Below are 23,398 nucleotides of genomic sequence, written 5' to 3'. Positions count from 1 at the left end.
GATTCGCTGATTTGCATATCAAGGGGAAGAAACACAGGCAAGTTGTTTGCTATCTCTAGGAATTAGCTCTCTCTGGAAGGAACAATCCCTCCTCTGTCCACAAGCTCCCAAAATGTCTGAGCATCAGAAAATAGAAATTAAATGAAAAACCAGATTAATACAAACACTATGCAGAGATTTCATTCAGAGATAGTAGCTATGCTATTGAGTGTTTGAACAAAATGAGAGCATTTCCTTCTCCCTGTCTGCATCTGAATTCTAGGAGGGCAATGGAAAGTAATCCTCCCCTCAATTTTTATCTGAAAGGTTAATTTCCTTTACCTTCAGTTAATATCTCACATTGGATCACACCAAAAGAGAATTTGAAAAGTAGACTTGAAACAGCGGGTGAAATTCAAAAGTAGTTTATTACTGGAATTATTACATAGGATTTCAGTGTTTTCTATAGTTCATGAAACCATAGATAGCACTGTCTGTTCTTATGGAAGAGGAAGAGCAGGGTGCTCCCAAGTCCTCCTTTGCCAGGGACTCTGTCTGACAGGGTGGGAACGGAGGGGCAGGATCTGGCATTCCCAGGCGGTGACTTGAAACTTCCAAACACAAATCAGTGGGTAAAACATTGTGTTTTGCTTCCTTGATTGGATTCACACTCAGGGAAATGTGGACACTGATTAATTAGAAAAGATCGCTCTTACTTATAGTAAAAGCACGTGAAGCCTCCAGGGGCCATCTTCCTGATTTTCTCGTTTCAAATCCTCTCTTCCAATAGGACGGGTTTAAAATTGACAAATGGAAATACACCACAGGAGAGACTTACTTTATGTTCCTTAAACCATTCTCTCCTGTTTTTCAGAGCACTATTTGTTTATCCCTGTAAAACTTTATTTTCAGTTTTCAGAACTAAAGTTTGAAGCCTGAGAAATCATACTAATGGTTTTATTTTTCTCAATTCATATTGATTTCCTTAAGTGTTCTGTCTGGGAGGATTAGGTAAACTGCCAGTTTTTTTCTTTTGTTTTTTAAAAAGAATTAACTCTCTATTAATAGCAGTGTTAATTTATTACACTTATGAAATAGTTAGCTCAGACAGAAGCAAAGAATGTTAAAGGTAGTAGGAGCTTTGGAGAACATTTATTTTACAGACAAGATAAATCAGGTCCAGAGAACATATGTCATTTGTTTATCAGATCCAGAGAATATATAGTGCATTATGGGTGGAGTGGGGATTGGGCCTTAGGTTACCCCACCCAAATTCAGCATTTTTCTGTTTTGTTGTATGATATTAAATCCTTCCTTATTTGCAAAATTGTTCAAAAGTTAGGTTAGTATATCATAAGAGAAATGTAAATTTATTCTGAAGTATAAAATTATGATATTTGGTGTATATATCTATAACCTTGATACATCTAAAAATATATGGACATAAAGAACTTGGGTAATTTAACTCTGAAGTGAGCGGTAATTTATTTTTGTGAGGAATATTTTTTTTCTATCTAGGCAGAATTTAAATAGCAAATAAAGAAGTGTGAGCCAAACATCCTAATCTAGAACTGAGTGACAGCATATTATATGTTTATTTTCGTATTTGAATGATATAGTGATTATAAAAATGCTTCAGTAGCTGTGGTACTCACATAATCAACTCTTGAATACTATTTTGTTACCATTTCAGTTTTTTCAGTAGAACCTTTATGAGAAGAGACTCACATTGCTTTGAATTATGTAAATTTCCCATGTATATCATGGGTAAAGAGGGATGAAATTGGGGTACAGAGCTATCATAGAAAATTAGATCTGATTCAGTTCATCATTTTGCATGCATAGTGCTGGGACTTACCAGTGATATCTTTGAGCAGGTTCCTCATTGTTAATTGAGGGGAGAGTAAATGCAAATTTTTCCTGATCTTGTGTAGTCAAAGGAATGGTAAGAAATAGTTTTTTAAATCTATTATAATAATAGGCCATTTTTGTGGGATTATGGCCAGGGAGGGAAGTCCAGGCTAGAGAGCCCCCATGGGTTGAATATTAGTATTAATGGCTCTTAAATCATGTAAAAGCCTCCACTTTTTAAATTTTGGGGGAATTACAAAAATAGAATTCCAGGGGCTATTAGAAGGCTCTATGTACCCCAACTCTAATTGTTCTTTCACCAGTAGATGGGCCTTATTTCTTTTTAAATTTTTGCCCACTTGTTCCTAGAGATTAAGCTCTAGTGTTCCAGCATCAGGGAACCAAGGATTATAAATTGTAACAATTTTTAATAAGCTTTTTAGTTGTTCTTCTGTAACAGAGGCACCATTTGCTTTTAATAACTGTTTCAGCACTGTGATATTTTGTTGCTGTTCTGTGGACAACTGTTGTCCCATTATGAAAACTTAGCTGAGAAAGATTCCCTCGAACTTTGAAATCCCAAACGGGCTCCAATTACTTACTGCACAGTTACTTTTGTTTTTTTCCTTTGTTTTTGAGGGTTCTGCCGCATTTCTTTGCGTTCCTGGCTCTTCACATGGGGAGTCACTTTGCTGGGACTGACCAGCAGACCTGAATGTTGGATGAATAATTACTCTGACATGAGTTTCTATGAAAGAAAGACTAAGGGACTATTTGGCTATAGCCACCAAGTAGCCTTGTTTGCCTGCCTTCTCAGGTTTTTATTATAACAACAACTTGAACTAAAATTAACTATTAAATAGTATCAACAGAATAAACATCTTTGAGAAAACACATGCTTCTACAAGGTCAGGTCTTAAAGACTAAACATAAAAATTCCAACAAAACACCTGGGGACTCGGACTTGTTTGAAAAAGTCAAGGTAAGGGTTGCTGCCTTCGACAAGGTCCCCCCCAGAAACCCCTGAACTTTTGACAAATCCTTCTTACAGACTTTCCAACCAAGTCCTATGCTTCCCCACACATTAGAAGAGAGGTGGATAGGATTGGGTTATTGCTTTCTGATGTCCAACCCCCTGCCTGGTAAATGATGGCCATGGAGCTCATCCTGTGGCCCACAGACCTTCAGTAGTATCATCAGCTGGGGGCTAGTTGGAAACTCATAATCGTAGGCCCCCGCTCCAGACCTACTGAATAAAAGATCTGCATTTTAACAAGATTCCCAGGTGGTTCGCATGCATGCTGAAGTATGTTTTATCAGGATGCTACCTTGCTAATTGCACAAAGATATCCACAGTAATTTTGAATGTGAACTCTGCCAGGCAGAACATACTATTCTGGACCTTGCATTCATGCCCTCATTCAGCAGATATTTATTAAGCTAGAGTAGGTGTTAGGCTGTGTTTTAGGGATAAAACATTAAGACACTGTCTGCCTTCAGTAAGCTCATCAAAGCAGGAGACTGCAGAAGACAGATGATGGTAGTGCAATGTAATGGGCTCAATAATAGACATGTGTGTAGGATGTTTCCAGGCTTCAGAAGGTTACCCAACTTAGCTTGGGAGTGGAGGGAAGAAGTGGGATTAAAGAGAGCTTTCTGAGCTGACTACTAAAGGCTCAATAGGTATGTAATAGTTTTGTATTGCTGCATAACACATTACTACAAACTTAGCAGCTTCAACCACTCATTATTATTACCTCACATTTATGTAGGCTGGATGTCCAGGCATGTCTTAAATAAATTCTCTGCTCAGGGTCTCAAAGGGTCTAGTTGAAGCATTGGCCTGGCTGACTGACTTTTGGAGCTCAGTGGTCTCTTCCAAGCTCATGTGGTTGTTGGCCAAATTATGTTCCTCAGATGTAGGACTGAGGTTTCTGCTTTCTTGTTGATTTCAAGCAGGGAACACTCATGGCTCTGAGAGGCCCTGCAGTTCCTCTCCATGTGGTCCTCTCACACATGGTAGCCAACTTTTTCAAGGCCAGCGGGAGACCTTCTTGTTCTAGTCAGCTGAGGTGGAGTCATATGATGCAATGCAATCGAGGGAGTGACTATGCCATTCCCTTTGCTGTATTCTGTGCTCTAGAAGCAAGTGTTAGGTTTCACCCCCACTTAGGGGAGGAGGAAGTTCTGCAAGGGCATAACTTATTAGGGGTCATCTGAGAAGCCAGCCCACCACAGGGGATTGAGCTAGTGGGGGAGGAAGTGTGGGTGAAAGAAGCTGCAGAGTGTCCTCAGGGAACTTTTAATGGAAATGAGAAGAAGCTTTGGGTATAAAATGATGAATTAATTTTGCAAATTATTGAGATTCATGAGCTCGTAGGGCATTCAGATGAAGCTGCACCATGGGACTTTGGTTGTGCAAATTTGCAACTTGTGGAGGGAGATAGTGATGCCCTGGTTGTCATGTTTGTGAAGCTGAGAGTGGCCTGGATGGTGGAAAGGGGTGTCTGAAACAGACAGTGGGTGAGATGGAACTTCAGAAGAGCGGCAGTGAGGGCTGTGCTCAGGGAGAGGCGCTGAGGTGGGAAGGCAAAGGTGAACCCAGAGCAGAACGGGGAGAACAGGAAGCTCACTGTTACCACCATCATGGGGTGAGAATGTGATAAGGAGCTGGCAACAGCAGAGTAAACCCAGTCTTCATTTTGTCCTCTATTAGCACTCAGCATATGCTAGCCTCCTGCCAAATGATGGCTAGTCAGTGCACACACACTGGAAATTGAATTTTATGAGCACCCTTAAAACCCAGCACAGTTCCTGGCCTATTAAAACATTTAGCAAATGTTTTAAAATAGGTAATTAATTCAGTTAGAATTTTAAGATTTTTCTTGACTTTTCTCTCAGAATTATTCTCTCATCAGTGATTTTGTTCATTTGAGATATGTTTCTTCAGGCGGTAAATACAAGTAGGCAGACTAAATAATTAGGACAGTGTACATTCTTAGCAATTTGAATTTGGCAAAATAGCTGTAATAGCTACTGCCGAGAGCCTGCCATGGGCCATGTCTGTGGATCTCTAAATCTAAAATGATCCAGTGAATACGTTATTATCATCTCCAAGACAGATTAGGAAACTGAGGCTCACAGAAATAAAGGCACTGGTACTGGAATAAACGAACTAAACAAGTGAAGAGACAAGCCAGAAGTAGGAGCAAATGCACATGGAGTTTAATGTGTAATCCACACATCTAGACTGATGGGGAGGAGAAGGACTATTCAGTAAGTGGTCTTAGGACAACTAAATGGTCACCTGGGCAAAAATATTGTGGCTTTACACCACGCCCTAGTACAAATTTAGATTTATCAAAGATTTACGTGTAAGAAATAAGCTTTACGTGTAATAGACATAAACGAAGGAGGTCTATTATCTGGGAATTAAGAAAGTTTTTCTAACTATTACCCAAATCTAGAAGCCATAAAAGAGAGGTTCTATAGTTTCATTTCTTAAAAAACAACAATAAAAATCTCTGCATATTAAAAAATACCATAACGTAAGTGAAACGGAGAAATTATAAATGGGAAAAAATAAATAATGCATCTCATAATGTAGAGAAAATATTATTTCTGATTTATTAAGAGCAAAAGATGAATAATCATTCCAACAGAAAAATGGACCAAGCATGTAAAGAGCTATTTCACAGAAAGGGAAATACAAATGGCTTTTAAACATACAAAGTGATCTTCAACTTCCTCCTAGTGAAACAAGTACAAATTAAAACTATAGTGAGATATCATTTTTCACTTGTCATCTTGGCAAAAATCCAAACATTTGATAACACCCCCTCTCGACCAGGCAGTGGGAAAACAGGCCCTGATCTGAGGCTTGTGGGACTGTCGATGGAGCAGCTTGTGTGGAGCTAGACTTGGTGGCACTTACCAGCAGGACAACTCAAGTCTCCACTTCTGAGAGACCACTCCCTAGACATCCTTGCGCATATGCACGCTGACATCTGTACTAGTTTCTCATTGCAGCTTTTTATGACTGGAAAAACGATAGGAAACTACCTGAGCATCTGTAAATATGGAGCCAGATAAATAAATCATGAAATATCCAATCAGGATAATGCTGTATAGCTATGAAAAAAAGAATGCTCTTTATAACAGGATAATGATCTTTAAGGCATTCTAAGTGAAAAGAGATCTAGGAAACAGTATTATGATGTGATACCTTCTGTGCAAAAGAACAAGAAAATAAGAATATATATTAATGTTTATTTGCATTTTCATAAAGAAAATTTCTCAAGGATATGTTACAATCTAATAACAGTGATTACTGGGTGGAGGTATTATGAGTTGGCCAGATGGGGGAGGACAGGTAGGCGAGTTTTCACTGTACTATTTGTTTCTATGTACATTTTTAGCATTAACCATATGAACTCAAAAACTAAAATAAATTATATGTATGGAAAGATAGTAAGCTAAGGCACCTCAAGAATAGATCACACTCAGTTATATGTGGATATATGGGCAAATGGCAGCCTGATGCAGTCAGTTTCAAACTTGTTGGTTTGCTTTACCTATCGGTAAAGAAACTTTAATCACATATCCTGATATATGTGGTTTATTTGAAAATTATATAATATACTACTAAACAAATTGCATTTTGTACCTTAGAGCCATAGACTAAAAAAGAAACTAAAAAAGCATAATATAAAAATGAAATTAATAGTACTTATTTCAACATTTATTTTTATTTTTTAAAATACATTTTTATTGATTTCAGAGAGGAAGGGAGAGGGAGAGAGAGAGAGAGAGAAACACCACTGATGAGAGAGAATCATTGATTGGCTGCCTCCTGCATACTCCCTACTGGGGATCGAGCCCTCAACCCAGACATATGCTCTTGACCCGAACTGAACCCTGCTGTCCTTCAGTCTGCAGGCCAATGCTCTATCCATTGAGCCAAGCCAGCTAGGGCTTATTTCAACATTTAAAAATGAGTTTACTCTAACCAAAATATTAATATTCATGATTCTTTTTCAAAAACCTGATTCAAAGCTTTGTGTTATTATTATCAGAGGTTACTATTTTTAGGGTTGGTTTTAATGGGTGTCATAGCTAAGATGACTGACCATCCTGGTTTGTCTAGAATTGAGGGGTCCCTAGGAATGGGACTTCAGAATTGTGACCAGGATAGTTCTAAGCAAACTGGGAAGGTCAGTCCACCCTAGTTATAGTTTAAAAAGACATGTCCCAACCTTAGCTGGTTTTTCTCAGTGGATAGAGGAGTCGGCCTGCAGACTGAAGGGTCTCAGGTTTGATTCCAGTCAGGGGCACATGCCCAGTAGGAATGTGCAGGAGGCAGCCAATCAATGATTATCTCTCATCATTGATGTTTCTATCTCTCTCTCTCCCTCTCCCTTCCTCTCTGAAATCAATAAAAATATGTTTGTTTTTTTTAAAAAAAACATGTCCCAAAGATAGAGGAATAAACTGAAGAGATGATTATTGGCCAAAATTATTAAATCATGACACTCATTTTTCAGTGTCAGCCATCAATAATACAAAGGTTTATTTTTTAGATTTCAGCTGCTGAGTTTTTACCTTCTCTGTTAACAATTAGTTTTTTTCTGGGCACTAAAGAAAAGTATTACATATTCATGCTTCCAAAAGTGAGTTCAAAGCCCACCAAAACCCTTCATTTGGAAGATTTTTAAATTGGGAAACTGTTCCCTAATTGGAAGTGTACAATTATTATGAATTTTTATGAGGGGCATACATTGTTTATGGCCACAAAATCCTATATAATAAGCCTAATATTCTGAGTGTCCGACTGATAGGTCGACCATTCGACCAGTCTCTGTGATGCGCAATGACCACCAGGGGCAGACACTCCGACTGGAAGGTTACCTTGCTGCTGGGGTCTGGCCAATCAGGTTGGGTGAGACAGGCTGGACATGCCCTGGAACCCTCCTGTGGTTCCTCCCCAGCCCTGATTTTGTACCGGTGGGGTCCTTCAGCCTGGCCTGTGCCCTCTTGCAATCCGGGACCCCTCATGGAATATTGGTTTCAGCCCAATCCCCGCAGGCCAGGCTGAGGGACCCCACAGGTGCATGCATTGTGCACTGGGCCTCTAGTTATGTAAATAAAACACCTGTCAGATACCCAGTAACACATGCTCTTTGCTGCTGCATCTTTCAGACTAGAAGTGATTCCCTCAGTCTTTGCTAAATGGTCAGCTTTCCTTTAGATTGCTGAGTATGCCTGGTGAGTGCTTCTCCAAGAAGAGGAGGCCTGCTGTCTTCTGATTGATTGCTTCTATTGTCTTTCATGTTTGGTCTGTATTTTCTTCCCAGAAATCTTTGAAGTTATTTGTCCATTTGTGAAGGTCAGTTTGGCTAAAATTAGGGAATGTTTTCTTAACTGAGCCTAGGCTAAAAATCAAAGGAAGGAAGGAGGACTTGGCTCTGGTGTGGGACATCCCTCTCCTGTCAGCTGCCTCTTCTGTGACTATCAGATCCAGGGATCTCATTAGGGAGTTGCTCTGGTAAATGTGAACTGTCAGGTAACAGAGTTTTCTACCCCCAAATTTGCCTGGTTATTTTCAAGAAACAAGAAGATTCAGGCAAAACCTTTGACCTTCCCTTTAACTGTCCTCAAAATTTAGATAGAGGGTGTGCTCCAGGAAGGGAGCTATTTTCATAGGTAACTATCCTATCTAATAAAGAGGGAATATGCTAATTGACCCTCTTGCTGTTGCAAAGATGGCGGTTCCCACAGGCAATAAGGAGGGAATATGCTAATTGACTGCCCCGCCCTCAAAGATGGCAGCACCCACAGCCAATAAGGAGGGAATATGCTAATTGACTGCCATGCCCTCAAAGATAGCGGCGCCCACAATCACAAGATGGCGGCACTCAGTCCCCCTCAGCCCTGCTGGGGCACGTGCCTCCCGAGTCCCCCAGTCCCCTCAGCCCCCTAGCTGCCTAGGGCTGGCCCAAGGCACGGGCAAGCCTTGGACAGTGGCTGCCTAGCCACCCAGGGCTGTCCAAGGCGCAGGTAACCAGGGCCGGCCGAGGCTTGTGCTGCCGGCAGTGGCAGCAGCAGAGGTGTGATGGGGGTATCGCCTTCCCCTGATTGCTGGGTCGCTTCCCGCCCCTTAGGTCTCCTGGACTGTGAGAGGGGGCAGGCCAGGCTGAGGGACACCCCTCTAGTACATGAATTTTCATGCACCAGGCCTCTAGTAGTTTAATATAAACTAGTGCAATAGGGAGGAATCTAGCAAGGCCCCTTTGAACAAAGTCCTCTCTATGTTTATTATTAAAGATGGTCTACCAAATTTCTATTTACCAAATATTTTCTTTTCCACCTCCCTGTGAATTGCCATCCTGTCCTTTGAAATGCCAAACCACAATCCCTGTACCCCTTTCTCCTTAGCTCAAGATGGCATATAAGCCTTCCCTGCCTATCTGTCCTTGGGTCTCCTATTTTTATGAAACCCCCATATGTACATATGTAATAAATTTGCTCATTTTCTCCTATTAATCTGTCTCATATTAATTTGACTATTAGTTCAGCCAGAAGAACTTAAAGGGCAGGAGGAAAAATTAATTTTCCTCCCTGCAACAGTAATACAGGATTCCTCCTGTGTCTGAATGGATTGTGGTATGCCTTTCCTAGGATTGGTACACCCACCGGGAGGGTACTGACTCTTGATATATTGTCCCCTTCATTACAGTGCTTTTCATGGCTTGGCTTTCTGCAAATGGAAAAGTTAGTTTTCACTGTTTCAAACAGTTATCCAAAAATATGGTCTAAACCACATTTCCTGTGTTCTAGGAGCCAGCTGAAGAAGGAAAGCCCAGGGATGGGGCAGCTCCTCTGAGTCATGGTAATTATCACCACCATTTCCAGCTTTAGTTCATAAGAAACAGCTTTTAAATGAAACTTTTATTAGGTGGCCTTAGTTGTCTTAGTTTTATTAATTTTAGTCTATAATAGTAGTATTATTTATCAACAGTGCGCTGCATATTCTGTTGACTTTGTCAGTGTAATCAAAGATTTTCAAATATAAGGTGGGGCAAAAGTAGGTTTACAGTTGTGAGAACGCAAAACAGTTTATTCTTGTATTATTTTCCATATGAATAACTAACTGTAAACCTACTTTTGCCCCACCCTTATATTCATCAAGAAAAAGTTTGAAGTTCTTATCTCATTTAGTTGCTTTTTAAAAAAGCTTTAAGTAAAACAACTTTTGATTTGTAAACTTTTCCTGTGAACAAGAAAATAGGAAATCCCACTTAGTTAATTTATAATTCTTCCCTTAGCTTTTCCCAGATTGGTTTACTCTTGTAATGATAGAACTTGTACTCTGCTATTAAAGTCATGTTTTAGAGATTATACATTTGCTCTAAGATGAATAGCACTTATTATGGTTACTAATACAGCTTTGGAATATTCAACTAATACTCTGATGCTTTAAATTTAAATGAAAAATGCAGATGCTGGTTGCCTGGAATATATATTCCATATATTTCCTGATTATTGCTACACAAGAGAATAACTGTTTTTAAACTTTCTGTAAAATGAATGTTCAACATTTGTGCTGTTCTCCATGGGAAGAAAGAATATAAATTTGATAATTTTTCTTTAATGATCTTTTAAAGTACCTTAAGTAATTGTTGAGTAAGGTTTAAATTTCTAATAAAAGAAAAATCTAAAAATACCTTGAAAAAATTACTAAAAAAGGATTTAGGTTTTTATTTTATTTTTATTATTATTTTTTAAATGTGTTTTCATTGATTTTTAGAGAGAGAGGAAGGGAGAGTGATAGAGAGACAGAAACATTGATGAAACACCCATTGGCTGCCTCCTGCCTGGCCCCTACTGGGAGTTGAACCCACAATCCAATCTTGTTGATCTGGTAACCTCTTGGTTCCTGGGTTGACACTCAACCACTGAGAAACACCGGCTAGGCAGAATTTAGGTTTTTAAAGATCATTTTATATTGCTTAGTCTTGGGACAAAATATTGAAAATTTGTGGCCTTTCACCTAAATGATTTTTAAAATAAATTTTTTTTAACTATAAGAAAAATATGCTACTTTAAATTATTTTCTTCTCTTATTGTCACCCCAGTCCTATCTTGTTCTTTGCTTAAACAAACAAACAAACAAACAAAATAGAATATGGTAATTGATAATTATATAACTTGATGTTCAGCTCCATTGAAATATACTTCAGTTATGCAACACTGGAATTCCAGAAATAAATTTGGACTGTACCTGGCCCTAACAGCAGGTTTTTTTTTTGTTTTGTTTGTTTTTAAAAACAACACATTTATTTTCTTCTGAGAGAAAGGTTGTGATTTATTACGTTGTTGTTTCTTCCTTGCAGCTATATTTTCCCACTAATGTAAATTGTTTTAGATTCTCTTATCCCATGGTTGAAGCATTGACTCCACAAAAAGAAAAGCAGAGTTAGACCAACCATTTAAAAATGTTTAGTCTCCAAAAGATTCTTTTTAGCAATTTATTATAGTTTCATTATAGCCAACTACATTTTTAAAAATATAATTTTTCCGTTTTAATGGAAAGTAACTTTTTGCTATTGTCCTTCCATTGCCAGACTTGTTTTATAGTTAGTGATTCATTTTCAAATGTTTCATCCTGTGGTTTATTCTTCTCCAAATCTGATATTGTTGTTATTTTCCCAGATGTAGAACATAGATAGCTCAATGATTAGAAGAAGGATGAGATTTGGCTTGTGTATACAGATGCTACAAGCTGCTAGTTGAAATGCGAATTGAATTATTTGGGGCAAGGGGTTTGAGGTAATTTATATTTTTACCACTTTTAGTGGGATAAAGGGAACTATTCTCTAAATTGCCTGTTGTCCTAGTATTAAAGTGGGGTTTTTCTTCCTATAGTTCCTGGGAATTGTTTGATCTTTTCTGTAGGATACTTGCAAAACAAAAGAGATCTAATAATTTATCTTATATCCTATATAATAAAAGCCTAATATGCAAATTGTCCCTTTGGGTGGTCATTTGACTGGGAGACTGGGTGTTCAACCACTCGCTATGACATGGGGCTGTGACCTCTCGCCAGCCTCCTGGGGGCCGCCGAGTCGCTCTCACTCCCCCTGCTACTCTCCCCCGGGACACCAGGGCTCACACGCTGGGGAAGTCCCCACGCTCAGGTGCCAGGTGCCGGCGAGGAGCCCACCCTGCACCCGTGCGGTGTCTTCCAGGTGAGCCAGGCCACAGCCGCTTGGACCACAGGGGCTGGTCGGGCTCCCCGTGGGTTCACACAGGAGCCGGTCTGTGAGGCCAGCCGGGGGAGTGCACCCTACCCACTGAACTTCCATGCTGTTCACACAGGAGCCGATCTGTGAGGCCAGCCAGGAGAGTGCACTATAACCACCCAGCTTCCCTGTGGCGCTGCTGGGCAGCCAAGAGGCCCATACTGTGCCCTGGCCTGGCCCGTGGGGTCCAGCTGTGCTCACTGCATCTCTGCATGGGGACTTGGGCACTGTGACTGAGGTGGAGGGGGGTGAAAGGGGTTTGGGGGTCCAGGTGCTGCCCAGGGCCCAGAGGTCAGCTGGGACCTGCCTTTCCATGCCAGACACTTGCGCTTCAATTGCCAGCCAGGCCTAGGGACCCCACACACACACACACACACACACACACACACACACACACACACGTGCACGATTTCATGCACTGGGTCTCTAGTATTGAAAATAATAAAACAAAAATTATGTACACATACATATTTATATGTGAACAGAAATTATACTGAAAAACATTCAATTCTTGGTAGTGATTTTACAACAAGCAAGGTCTTTCTTTGGAAGTTATATTATTTGGAAATTCTATCAAAACTAATTTATTGAATGATTAGTCTGTGTCATTAACATTGACCCATGTGTTATCATTCATAAAGCCTTGAGAGGCCATTTAATTTATTTAGGGTGAACTTTACTAGCTAGTGGTGAATCCAGGATTTGAACTCCCAAATTTAGCAAATTCTAAAGCCTATGCACTTTCTACTTATTTATGAGCTTTCTACTTTAACATTTTCCCTTCTTTGTAGTTATCAAAATAAAGGTAGAAAAAAACTGGAATCCTGCTTGGAAATGGTATGGGTGAAGTAACTGCTAATAATTAAAATATTAATCTAATAAAATATTAAAATAATATCTAATATAGCCTCTGTTTCCTTGGGGACTGAACTAGATTTTTCTTGATACAGTCATGCCATTAGATTGATTCTTTTTGGTTCTTTTGGAAACTCTCTGAGCTAACCTGGTAATTCAAAAAATTTAACAACTATCATAGATATCCCTAAAAAGAGGCTTGTATCAGTAAGTATTGTTTATTAATAAATATGTATGTTTAAAGTTTATAGAATTAGTATTGCCAATCACTAGGTAATTCCAGACGTCTGCATTTGAAGTCTCCCAAATGAAAACAACTGTTTTCTTCAATTGGGCAAGTGATCTGGCTTTTCCCCTTCTAAATTTTAAGAAGACAGAAAGGTAAATGATTTAGCCAGGAAAATTGAGTTTATTTGGGTATAATAGAAGAAATGCCATTTGGGACAAGCAAACTATAGTTAACCGTAGGCAAGTCTGGAGAACATAGGAGGAGCGTGCTTTGATAGAGGAGGGGAGGATGATGGGATGGGTGATACTGAACAAAAGTTTATTGGAGAAGAGTGACAGGTTGGGCTTGTGGCAGCTTCTCATTGGCTGAGTTGTTGTGGCACAAGGAGATAAATCTTCCTTCTTCCTGTATGGCATGTAAAGTAAGCTTCTTCCTGCTGGAGTATGTAAAGTTAGGATGAGTGGTGTGCGCATGAGAGCTCTTTCTTCATGGCTCCTGACTCCATTTTGAATGAGGTTTTCCTTTATTTTTACAATCTCTTCATAAAAATTTTAGGATTAAATGAGAAAATGTTTATGATTTATTTGGCTCTTGAAAAATACTCAACAAATGGTATTTTTCTTGAACAGTTAAATAGGGAATTTATGTATTAGTTTTTAATAATTTTTAGAATTTTTTTGGTATCAGCTGTCATATTTTATTTGAGATTCCTAAAACTGTTGTAAAATTATTTACTCTAGAGAATTAGCATTGGTTAAATCATTTTTTAAAAAGTGTTTTATCTGCTGGGGAGGGTTGCGGGGCAGGAGGGAGGGGGGTAAGAGATCAACCGAAGGACTTGTATGCATGCATATAAGCATAACCAATGGACATAAGACACTGGGGGGGGGGGTAGGGGAGGCCAGGGGATTGTCAAGGGTGGGGGGAAAAAAAGGACACGTATGTAATACCCTTTGTAATACTTTAAGCAATAAAAAAAAATTAAAAAAATACAAAGTGTTTTTATCCTAATTAAAGAAGATCTTAATTTTTCTTTAAGGAAAAGATAGCTATGAAGTTACACCTCTAAAAAGCCATTTGTTGTTCTTATCGTACATTAACTGCAAGCGAGTGGCACAATATATTTCTGACAGCCTTTCCTGAAAAGCCTCTTTGGGATGTAGCTTACTATAGAAAATAATTTTTTTTTTTTGTGAAACACTTTAAGTGAAAATAGGAGATTATTGCCAATATTTTTTTACTGTTCTGATGTAAATGAAGAGCATGAGAAAATGATAGTGGCAAAGGTTTGGTCTTTAGTAAGTTGAGCAGATTTAAAAGATATATTGATTTATAAAAATGTTTGGAAGGTTGAGAAATATATCAGTTATTTGGGGATAAAAATCTTGTATTTGATTTAAAGTCATTGTCATCTTAGGAATTCTCAGACCCAATGGTCCTAGTATATGAAGACCTCCCTAGTTGGGCACTTGGCCCAGCCATCATATGACCCAGCCAAGATTTGGGTGGCCATCTAGACACCTTATTTTTTCACTTCCCTTGAGTAGTCTGTCCTCAGTGCTATTGCTTCTGCTTCTGGAATATTTCTCCAGTCTTTCTACTCTTTTCATCGTTCCTGCCACCATCTGAGTTCAAGCTGTCATCCCTGTCACCCATTGCCTGGCTGCTCCAGCTGATGTCCCATGACCTACTCTTGAGATGACCTAATCCATACTCCACATTACAGCCACATTACCCTTTTCAAAGCACAAGCTGCATCCTGTCAACAACCCTATATTTTCTCTGCTTAAAATCTTTCAAATGCTCCCTATTGCCAGTAGGATAGGATATGAGCAAATCCTTACTCAAGTGTCTAAAACCTGGAGAATCTGGCCCCTTCTTGTCTGCTCAGCATCATCTTCAGCTATGTGCTCATTCATCTCTTGTGCTCTGATAATACTGGCCTTATTTAAGGTCCTGCTACAGGACACCTGTAACTGCTATGCTTCCTGTCTGGAGTGTTCCTCCTCTTTTGTTAGGAAAGCTTTCCCTGATCTCCCAGGCTAGGCTGAGCTATCTGTTCTATGCTCTCAAAGTGCTATACCAGTATTCTGTGAAATCGCTTAATATCTATACTAATAAAAGGGTAATATGCTAATTAGACTAGACATCTTCTGGACGTCCTTCCTGACAAAACTGGGGTGTGTGGCTGGCCTGCAAGCCACCCCAGGCCCCTCGCCCAGGCCGGCCCCATTACACTGGGGACCCCCTCCCTGATCGGGGGCGGGGCCGGCCTGCAAACACCGTGGCCCCTGCTCTGGTGGTCCTTTCCCCGAGTGGGGACCCCAGTCCAGGGCCTCCTTCAGGTCAGGTCAGCTGGCCCCCACCTGTGCACTAGGCCTCTATCCTCCTATATAATAAAAGGGTAATATGCAAATTGACCCTAATGGCAGAATGACCAGAACAACCGCTGGACCAGTCACTATGTGGTGCACTGACCACCTCTTGGTCCCTTTCCCCGGCCAGCAGGCTCCGCTTGCCTGATGGTGAACAGGGAACTGGAGGTGGGTGGCGGTAGGGGGCGGGGGCAGCTGCAGGCAGCTGGGGAAGATGGCCTTAATCACTGGCCAGGCCTAGGGACTGTACCCACACATGAATTTCATGCGCCAGACCTCTAGTAGTTTATAATCATATTCTGGATTATTTGATTCTTCTCCACTAGATTTTAAAGCTTATGAGTAAGGGGTAGTGTTTATTTTTGTCCACTGTGTGCATAGAGTCTAGCACATAGTAGGTCCTTCATAAGTATTTGTTGAGTAAGTGGAAAAACCAGTTGATAAGGGTGGATGGTGGTATAGGTCAGTGGAGAAGCACCTTGTTTGCTGTGCTAAGCTGGTTGGACATTGTACTACAATTACTAAAGATACTGGGAAGCTTTGGGAAGGAGAGGATAGCCTTTCTTGTGGAGAGAGAACTCCAGAGATATATCTTGAGTAGGATGGGGGAGCGGGTGTAGACAGAAGATGAGCCAAGAGGTCAGTGTACTACCAAAAACTGATGAGATGGGCTGCCCATGTACTACAGAGCAGGGGGTGGCTGAGAGGAGGAGACAGATTCTAAAACTATAGGAGGTAGGAGCCACAGGATCTGCTAAGTGGCCCACGACAAGAGCTGGAGGAGGGATCACTGGATCTAATATAGATACCATTCACTGACTTAAGGAACATATGGACCACATTTGAGGGACAGTGCTAGGTTTTCATGTGGAGATTGAGGGCCTATGGCACATTTGAAGGGTCTGGGTCAGAAGCTGGTGAGAAGAGTCTGAGGAGCAGGCTTGGATTTGGTGATCCTCAAGTGTGTGGGTCATAGATGAACCTGGGAGTGCGGAGAGCCCTCTCTAGGGGAGCAGTTAGCAGAGGCTGAGGATAATCTCTCAGGTGAGAGAGGAAGAGAAGCCCGTGCAGAACAAAGATGGAGTTCTCAGAACCATGGAAAGAGCAGTGGTGGGCAGTACCTTGGGAGGGGCATGGTGTGCTGCTCTCCACATGCCCAGGGACCTGGCACAGCACTCTCTGCAAAGTTGGTACCTCGAATGAATCTGTCTGTGTGACAGATTTTGGAATAGCAAGATTTCCCCTCTAAATAAGCATGAAGTTATACAAAGTCAGGTTTTAGGAGTTTATGACATTGCTATTTTAATTTTGCTATATGTCAAAAAGTATTCTACCAAATATACTTTTAAGTATCTGTAGGTGTCTTTACAGGGCTTAGGATTCTAGGAGAAATTATTTTTTCTCATATAGTTGTCATAATTAATGTCTTATAATAGCAAATCTGAATTCAGTAGTTCAAGATTTAATTTGACAAGGAAGCTGTGTTTTATTTATGGTTTTTAAAACATAGAAAGGCTGCTTGGGAATTGAAACCAGTTATTTAAATTAGTGTACATTTATGGCTTATCAAGGTAATGTCTCCATGAAATAAGATATTTATGCCAAAACTAAACCTTGGGGAAATCACTTTCTTCATCTTTAAAATGATTAGCTGATTTATTAGATGTCTTCCAGCCCTGAAACTTTATGACTATATTTAAAACTATTTTGGAGAGTTAACATCATAAACTTTCTTTCTGTATTAAAAAAAATGCTAAGCTAGTGAAGAGTTTTGGATGCTGTCTACATGTGCTATTTGAAATTAATTCCTGGAACATTGGCTTAAAGACACAGGAAAATATTAGCTATGGATGAATTCTCTTAATTGCTCTTTTATAATTTCTGTATTATCTACAGTGAACCCCAGTTTAAATCAGAGGGAATACAGTACCTATGATGTGGTAACTATTGTCCTAAACGAATTTATTTATTTGTTGATTCCTTCTTATTTTTAATGCAAATTAAATATGATTATTTGGTCCATTTTCAGAATTATTATGCACTTAGTAAATTTGAACAGTTTACTAAATATCATTACTTATTATTTACTAGTGCCCCATGCATAGAGTCATGCACAGTGAAAGGAAATTAATTAGTAGGTAGCTGATGGGGGCGGGACTAGGTGAGATAGGCCTGACACACCCTGGAGCCAACCTTTCCTGGTCCCTCCCAGGCTGGCCGTGGCTCAAAGGGTATCTCGGAATGAGCGGGGTCCCTCTAGCAGGTGGGTTCCCTTGACCTGGCCTGTGGGGATTGGGCCAAAACTGGCTCTCCGAGGGGGTGCCAGATTGCGAGAGGGCGGTTCTCGGGTGACACACCCTGGAATCGGGCTCCCTTCTCTCTGGTTCCAGGGTGCATCACTTGAAAACTGCTGCTGCCAAGTCACCGCATCTCGGCAGCTCCTGCATTGAGCATCTGCCCCCTGGTGGTCAGTGTGCATCATACCTACTGGCTGGTCAGATGGTCAGACGGTCGCTTAGCCTTTTAGATAGATAGATAGATGATAGATAGATAGATAGATAGATAGATAGATAGATAGATAGATAGATGATGTACAGTTCTGTATTAGTTTCCTATAGTCATGACTTAACCACTCCAATAGCAGAAATGTGTCATCTTACAACTCAGTAGGTTAGAAGTCTGACATGAGTTGCACTGGGCTAAAGGTAACATGTGGGCAGGGCTGGATTCCTTCTTGAGGCTCTAAGGGAGGACCTGTTTCCTTGCCTTTTCCTACTTCTAGAAGACATTTTCACTCCTTGGCTCATGGCCCCTTCCTCCATCTTCAAAGCCGGCAACCTAGCATCTCTCTGACCCTTCTGTCGGAGTCACATCTGATCACAGCTATGAAAGTTTCTCTACTTTTAAGGACCCCTGAGATTATATTGGGCCCTCCTGGACAATCCAAGGTAACATCCCCATCGCAAGGAGTTAAATATATCACATCTGCAAAATCTCTTTTGACATATGATGTAACATAATCATAGTTTCTAGGGATCAGAATATAGACATCTTTAGGAAGCCATTATTCTGCCAACCACAAGTTATAACTTGCAGATTCACTTTGGGCTTTCTTCCAGGAAATGGAAATTATTTTGTACCTATTTCTTAGGGAACAATGCCATTATTCACCTCCTGTAGCACATAGTTTAGGGTTTATTAGTTATTAGATCTACAGTTATTGCACTTTCTTGTGTTTATACAGCATTATAATTCAAGTCAGGACTAGGGCTGTCATTGTAAAAGTGTTCGAAAGAGCTCAATAGAGGAGTCCAGTGGTGACTATTGGAATCTCCACTGATGTCTTTGAGTGTACTTTCTAGGAATTTCATTTTATGGATTTTGGAATAGAAAGGAGGTTTTAGATGTTTATATATTATAACTATCCTTTAAACAGTGTTAATTTATCTTTCAACTAATGAAACTACTCTTCGTTGCCGCAGATGGTCTACTAGTGAATGGAAACAGTCTTCTTTTATGGATTTAAAATTTACATTCACTAAGAATGGTTGCTGTTTTAAAAGGCTTGAAAGTTAAGAGATTAAGATATGATTTTGGAAAATAATTTATTTTAAAAAATTTTAGTGTAAAGAATAAAACAACAATTTGAATAATATTTTAAGTATGTCCATTAATTACAGCCTAGCAGTGAATATCTTGAATAGAGGAAAGTCTAAATCCTGATAGAACTATTTAAATTAATGAAAGTAACAATAACAACTGGAGCTAAATTATATTTAACAGATTTTATTAGATGTCTCCAGGATACATAGATGAAAAAGGTCAAGGTAAATACGTAATCACTTCCAAAGAGAATATTGCCATCTTATATAGATGTATGTTAATTTGATTACTTGCAGGGTGGTATTCATAGGAGAGTATTTGAATATCAACCCATAATTATATGGGTCTTCTTTAAGGAATCTCAGTGACAAAAATTATCTTCATAGACCTGTCTGCCCCACATCAAGGGGAAATCAGATAACTGTAAAATCTGAATATAAATGTGCTCTTTCCTGTGACCTTCACCATCACCTGATTTTTTTAATATTCATATTTTTTGAGAGTCCTTAGTTCTTTACTCTCTTCTAGTGACAGTACTAGGCCCACTCAGGAATCCTGATCCTCATTCAGCCCTGTTGTTAAAGTGAACCCTTTATCTATTTGGCGATTTCTTCTTGGCTTCATTCTTCTGGTCTACAGTCACCCATCTGAACTGCCCTCTCAATTGAGGTGTTGACTATTTCTTCCTCTTTTCCACCTTCTTCTCCTTCTCCATCTACTCTTCCTTCACTTCTTCTTCCTCCTCTCCTATCCCTTCTCCTTCTCCTCCTTCATTTGCTCTTTACTTGTATTCTGATAGATCATTCTGTCCTGGTTTGTATATCTCAATGCTTACTCTTTTATCAGTTATTTATTCTCTACCTTCCATTTAAGTGTGGAGATTCCCCTGTGTTTCAACTTGCTTCTCTCTCTCTCTTTTTTTTTTTTTTTACACTTTTTCTCTTGGTGACTTCTGTTATTGTCTTTTTTTGTTGTTGCTAATCCTTACCTGAGGATATTTTCCCATTGATTTTTAGAGAGAGTGGAAGGGAGCGGGAGAGACAGAGAGAAAAACATGGATGTGAGAGAGACACATCAATTGGTTGCCTCCTGCACGTGCCCCGACTGGGACAGTATGTGCCTTTGACCGGAATCAAACCTCTGACCCTTTAGTCTGCAGGCCAATGTTCTATCCACTGAGCCAAACCATCTAGCACGTGTTATTGTCTTGATGCTACCCCAGTTCTTTCTACCTAACTGCAGATTCATATCTCAGCTCCACACTGGAAGTGTACTCCACCTGGTTTTCCTTCATTATATCAATTCGCTACCTTCCCATTCTTCTCATTCTCTTTGTTCTTGCTCTCTTCTAATGTTGTCACCATTTACCCATCTCCTAAGCCAGGAATCTTCCAAATGCATGTTCCATATGCATCTTAACCTTAATTACTAATTGAGAAAGGAAAATTAGCGATGTAGCAGTTTTTTTTAAAAAAAAAATAGCAGTGAGAGGGAGCAAAGGAAGGAAACTGGAAGACATCTGTAATACTCTCAACAATAAAATAAATTAAATTAAGATAAAAATAGATATTACTAGTGTAAGGAGTTTGTTATTGGCATTTTAAGTGAATAAATAAATAAATTTTGGGGAACTAAGTAGAAGCGAGAGAGAGTAATACATGTAACACATTTGAAACTCTGGAGGAACTAGATAATTTCCTAGCAAACTAGTGATTATCAAGATACACTGATAAAAAATTGAACATTTGAATAGGTTGTACAGTAGAAGAAACTGGAACATCTGAGCATAGTGCCACACATAGATGTATGCTGAATAAACTGTTGATTTACCAAATCCTGAAATCCTCTTTTTTATCACACCCACTTGATCACATCAGTTGTTTTCACTTCTTCAAATCTGTAGAAGCTTTTAAATGTATAGGATTCTGTATTTTAGATTTTCCATTGCTTCTTGTTCCCTGTCAGTTGTTTTCAGATGTCATATGCCTCCCAGGCCAGTTGGGGCCCCTTAAACATTTTATCTTCTGTTCTCCTGGCTTAGAGTCTCTCATCCACTTGGCCATCTCCTCATCAGTTCCCAGCTGTCCACAAACTTCACCATCTGCTTCCATTCGCAGACTGCCAAGAGCTGAGGGAGAAAGTCCCTCAGTGCCAGTCGCCCCTTTGCAGAATCTCCAGTTAATTCAGTGGGGCTCTCAGGACTGCTTTGTATTTCTTTTTCAGTCCTCGTTGAATTTCCGTAATTCTCCCTTTCCTAGGGCTCCCAACATAACCACTATAACCTTGACTCTTTGCAGATGCCCTCCTGCATCATGAAGGAGATGAAGGCTACTCAGTGTAATGTTTTCTGTCTTCTTCCCTAGCACCCAAAAAGTCTCCTGTTTTTAATCTTGTTCATCTCTTGCCTTTTCATCTCAGAGTCCTACCTATGTTCTTAAAACACTCTCTCTGTTCTGCTTCTCTCCCCCATTCTCTAAGAGCCTCATTCCTCTCTGTAGGTTTATCTCCCTTAGCTGTGGAACCAAAATGCCCTCTTCTTCCTATATTCCTTTAAAAAGGTAAAAAAGAAAATTATTTTCCTTTGTCTCTGTTTTCCCTCCTCAAGCTTTCAGGTTAACTGTCTCTTCCTCTTCAGTTATAAACATTCTGTTATAAATAATGTCTCAAAGTGAAGTCCACACGTGCTGTTTTCTCAATTCTCCTTTTTTATAATTTGGCCTCCTGCAGTCTGACTTCTAATCTTATCTGTCCACTGAACCCTCTCTCTGAGGCCACAGTGACAGGAAGTTTTCTCTGTTCAGAGGTAATCCTTCTTCATTTGTTCCCAGACACATTGTTTGGGTTTATTAACTGGTGCATATTAGAACTCTTGCCTGCTTGTTTATTCACCTAGACATTGAATCCTGCCATATGTTAGGTTGGGGGTGACTTTGTCTGCACTGTGTGCCTATCCCCTAAGGTAAATGCCAGATGAGGACAAGAGTGAAATTCTCTGGTTATATCCCAACTCTCAGTATCCCAACTCTCAGTACTAAGGAGATGAGCAACAATGATTTTTAAGTTCAATTGTACTGAAATGAGAAGCAGCCTGAATGTGCAAATGAAAAATGTTTTCGAAAAAGTCCTTGTTACAGTGATGTGGCAGAGTTATTAGAATGTGAGAGCATGGAAACTGAGTTCTATTTAGGGAGCTGCTGCTGCAGGGGGTGATTACCCAGCAGTGATAAGTTGCTAAGATTAGGAGAATGGTATCATATCTAGTTGGGACAACAATAGAAGGCATTATTTATATCAGAATGTTGTAAAATTCGTTTGTTGCTACCCACAATTGATTTTCTCACATATTCTAAGATGTTACCTGAAGGAGCCATATGCAGTGTAACTTTTAAAATGAAGTTGAAATATTGGTGTGAAGGGTTGTTTTCGCAGCTAATGGAATTGGAAAAGTATTACTCTGAGGCATGAGTCTTAAGATTAGATGGCTCTCTCCTTAAGAATGATAATTTATTCATTCTTCACCCTCTGCCATTTTTAATTTTAGTTCAGGAAATTACTAATAAATATTGTGCAGTTTCCTAGAACTGGATGTTCTTTTTGCCAAAGTGAGGCATTTGTCACAGCAGTTTTTAAATCTGTGCTCTCTGAGGGGGACAAATGGGAGACTGAGTGGGCAGAGTGGGAAGTGGCCAGAGTAGTTCCACACTGGGGCTGCTAATATCAGGGCTCCTCATAGGGTATCTTTGTAAGTAAAAATGATGTCATGCACAGAGAAATTTAAAGTTTTAAAAAAATCATAGAATTGGATGACAATTAGATCTCTTTACATATTTAACAGCATGCTATGCTTTTATGTTTTATATTTTTTATAAGAAGGATTGAAAATAAAAATGCTAGTGCACACACACGGAAGAGTATTTATATCACAAATTGAAACACAAAGTAAAGTTTCTTAAATTAATTTAAGTAAACTCAATTATTCAGAACGCCAGATCTGAAATGATAAAGTGGGATACAGCTTGGTTTACATAATCTAAAAAATTCCTTCAGGATTAAGGGATATCTGGTCTGGGATGTGTCATACTGAAAGTGTGAACTCCTTTTACAAGGGGATGATACTACCCAGTCTCATTAGATATTGTGAGTGCGCTGTAAAAGGAATATTTTCAAGAGCTAAATCTCTGTGTATCTCAGTGTTCTGCTGTCTA

General features: G+C 39.6%; 1 protein-coding gene across 1 annotated transcript in view; it reads left to right on the top strand.

Annotated features, from left to right (window-relative positions):
- The window catches only part of L3MBTL4 (L3MBTL histone methyl-lysine binding protein 4), a 336,612-nt gene that overhangs the window by 63,693 nt on the left and 249,521 nt on the right, over positions 1-23,398 (top strand). Inside the window, 1 exon segment of the mRNA XM_059704912.1 lies at positions 9,667-9,718. Within this exon segment, the coding sequence (XP_059560895.1) occupies positions 9,667-9,718 (52 nt within the window).

The sequence above is a fragment of the Myotis daubentonii genome, chromosome 8, assembly GCF_963259705.1.
Source record: "Myotis daubentonii chromosome 8, mMyoDau2.1, whole genome shotgun sequence".
NCBI lineage: Eukaryota > Metazoa > Chordata > Mammalia > Chiroptera > Vespertilionidae > Myotis > Myotis daubentonii.
Note: the sequence above shows the minus strand (reverse complement) of the source record. Positions and strands in the feature narration are given on the sequence as shown.